At 59.5% G+C, this 2,825-nt stretch overlaps 1 protein-coding gene across 1 annotated transcript in view; it reads right to left on the reverse strand.

Moving 5' to 3' along the window:
- Positions 1–129: 129 nt before the first annotated feature.
- Positions 130–2,825, reverse strand: part of LOC103798343 (guanine nucleotide-binding protein G(i) subunit alpha-2) — a 5,693-nt gene continuing 2,997 nt past the window's right edge. The window contains exons 4-7 of the mRNA XM_009070598.1: positions 2,363–2,491; positions 1,082–1,211; positions 715–868; positions 130–326 (exon numbers count right to left, since the gene is read on the reverse strand). Coding sequence (XP_009068846.1) covers positions 136–326; positions 715–868; positions 1,082–1,211; positions 2,363–2,491 — 604 coding nt within the window. The 3' untranslated portion in view covers positions 130–135. The remainder of the gene's footprint in view (positions 327–714; positions 869–1,081; positions 1,212–2,362; positions 2,492–2,825) is intronic.

Here is a 2,825-nt window from a genome sequence, read left to right on the forward strand (position 1 = left end):
GAGCAGGGGAGGGGCTGAGGACGGGGGGCAGCCTGCAGCTGGCAGCAGTGCCCAGCCCATCCCCTAAGGATGCTCTGTTACCACCTCATTTAGGGGCCACCACTGGGACCACCACCCACCTGGGCAGCACCGCCCTCAGAAGAGCCCACAGTCCTTCAGGTTGTTTTTGATGATGACGTCGGTGACGGCATCAAAGACAAACTGCACGTTCTTGGTGTCGGTGGCGCAGGTGAAGTGGGTGTAGATCTCCTTGGTGTCCTTCCGCTTGTTCAGGTCCTCAAATTTGCTCTGGATGTAGCTGGCAGCCTCATCATACTTGTTGGGCCCTGGGAGGAGAAGACATTGGGCTGCCCTACGGTCGCCCACAGCCACTGGCACCCCTTGCCACCAGCACCAAAGGGTTTTGGGCTTGGCTTGGCTCCACACACTGCCACCATCACTGCCCTGATGCCAAACCGATGTTCCACAGGCAGAGTGAGCCTCAGCTAACCTCTCAGGGCTGCTGCCTCCTATGTTGTGCCCCCCACATCTTCCCCCATCCCCTAGGGCATCTCAAACACCACCACACCTCACTTGCTGCCCCAACACACCACTCGTTGGGCACAGGAGAGCCACCATGTCCAACCCCAGCACCTCCTGCTAACCTGCCTGGACAAGGCTTTGCCCACTGCCTCTGCTAGGAGGACAGAGGGGTACTGAGGGTCCCAGCAGTACCTGTGTACTCGGGGAAGCAGATGGTGAGGGAGCTGTGCACGATCTTCTCCTCAAAGAGGTCCTTCTTGTTGAGGAAGAGGATGATGGATGTGTCTGTGAACCACTTGTTATTACAGATGCTGTCGAACAGCTTCATGCTCTCGTGCATCCGGTTCTGCAGGGGAGACAGCTGCATGAGCTGGGCAGGGACCCCTAGGCAGCACCCACCCCACTGCTCCCCAGCCTGTCACCCACCCTGCTCCTGCCTGCCCAGGCAGGGCATGCTGCTGGACCTGCGAGGAATGGGCCATGCTGGCCAGGGCATTGATGGCCACCAGAGGCCAAGGAGAGCACAGCTCACAGTGCTGGCTTCATCCCTGTGACTCACCATCTCCTCATCTTCAGCCAGCACCAGATCATAGGCACTCAGGGCCACACAGAAAATGATGGCTGTCACCCCCTCGAAGCAGTGGATCCACTTCTTCCGCTCTGAGCGCTGGCCTCCCACATCAAACATCCTGCAGCAGGGAGGTGGCATGGGGATGGGTGTCAGCTCCCAGCTTACCACCCTCACCCCACACCTTGCCTCAGTATCCCGCACTGCCCAGAGGAGGAGTAGCACAGGTGGCAGCATAGCACAGTGCCTCTGCTCCAGTGATTTTGCTGGTGCTGAGGATCTGCCCCGGCACCCACTGCCTGTCTTAGGGACAGGGCAGTGCCCAGGCTCATTTCCCAGCCAGAGTAAACCCTTGAAGTGAGCCAGTGCAGGATTGGGGTACCTTTCCTAGGGGGTGGTCAGTGCAACGTTCCCCAGAGACCTGCTTCAGAGCAGGCACTGCAGGTTTTTGCCATAGACCTTGGACCAGGGGGAGGCACAGAGCTTGGCCAAGAGGCTGCAGGCTCAGTGGGACTGTGGCAGCACAAGGGCTCAGGGATGATTCCAATACACCACATGCCTCTCCTGCCACGGGCAGCAGAGGATGCCCTGCCTCCATGGAATAAAGCCCAGCAGCAGTGCCATATCGGCTACCGCGTCCACTGCCAAGTGTGTGGCTGGCAGGAAGACTTCCCCACCAGGACATGCTCCATCCCCACTCTGATCACCCTCACTGCCACCTGCCAAGCACTGCCCTGGTGATGCAGGACCAAGTGCCTCCATCCCACCAAGGTGGCACAGGGGTCCCTGCAAGCTCCCTGCACTCCAAGAGGACCCCAGCAGATCCTTCTGCCAGCAGCTCTGTTGCCATGGAATTAAATCCACTGGGATGTGCACAATGCCAGTTTTTGCCTCGAAAACTGGTGCCCTGACTATTTCCTGAGGGTTTTCAGTGGAAAGCAGCTGCAGGGTGCCAGCAGGCAGCAGTGCCAGTGCCTGACCCCGAGTCCTCAGCTCCTGCCCAGCCCCCTTCCCGCGGTGGAAGCGGCGTCACAGCACACAGAGGATGGATGCCTTCCCCTTTCCTCTCCTCGCCAGAGCCTGGATCCGCCCCCGGGCTGAGCCCTGCGAGACGTTTTTGAGGCTGTTCCAGCTATTTCAGTGGTTTCCACTCTCTCTAAGGCAGCAGTTCCCGCCATGACCAAATCAGCGGGGGAAACTCGGTGCATGCAGTGTGCAACCAGGATCCATCCCAGCATGGGGAAAAGGCAAAAGAGAAAGGGTTGGACATACTTGAAGTGCAGGTCCTTGAAGGTGAAGTGGGTCTCTACAATGCCGGTGGTCTTCACCCTGGTGCGCAGCACATCCTGCTGGGTGGGGATGTAGTCAGCACGGGCTATCCTCTCCAGGTCGTTCAGGTAGCTGCAGAGAGAGCAGAAAGGTGCTGTGGGAGCTGGACCATGGGGCACGACCCACCAAAATCCCATGGGACAACCCCATACCACCCCAGGGACCTCTGTCCATCTCCTAGTGTCATCTATTCAGGGTGGACTGTGCCAAGCTGGGCAGCACAGTGGGTCCCATCTGCACCCTGGGGTCATCCCGTGTCTCTGCCAGACACAGGGCAGGACACCAGCAGCCAGGGCTGCATGAGACACACAGGACCAAGAGTTTGGGGGGCAGTGTGCCGGCACTGGGGGCCAGGCAGAGGATGCAACCAGGGCTGGGGGGCTCCTGCCATTTCCCTGGCCGTTTG

Source organism: Acanthisitta chloris, unplaced genomic scaffold (assembly GCF_000695815.1).
Source record: "Acanthisitta chloris isolate BGI_N310 unplaced genomic scaffold, ASM69581v1 scaffold20142, whole genome shotgun sequence".
Lineage (NCBI taxonomy): Eukaryota > Metazoa > Chordata > Aves > Passeriformes > Acanthisittidae > Acanthisitta > Acanthisitta chloris.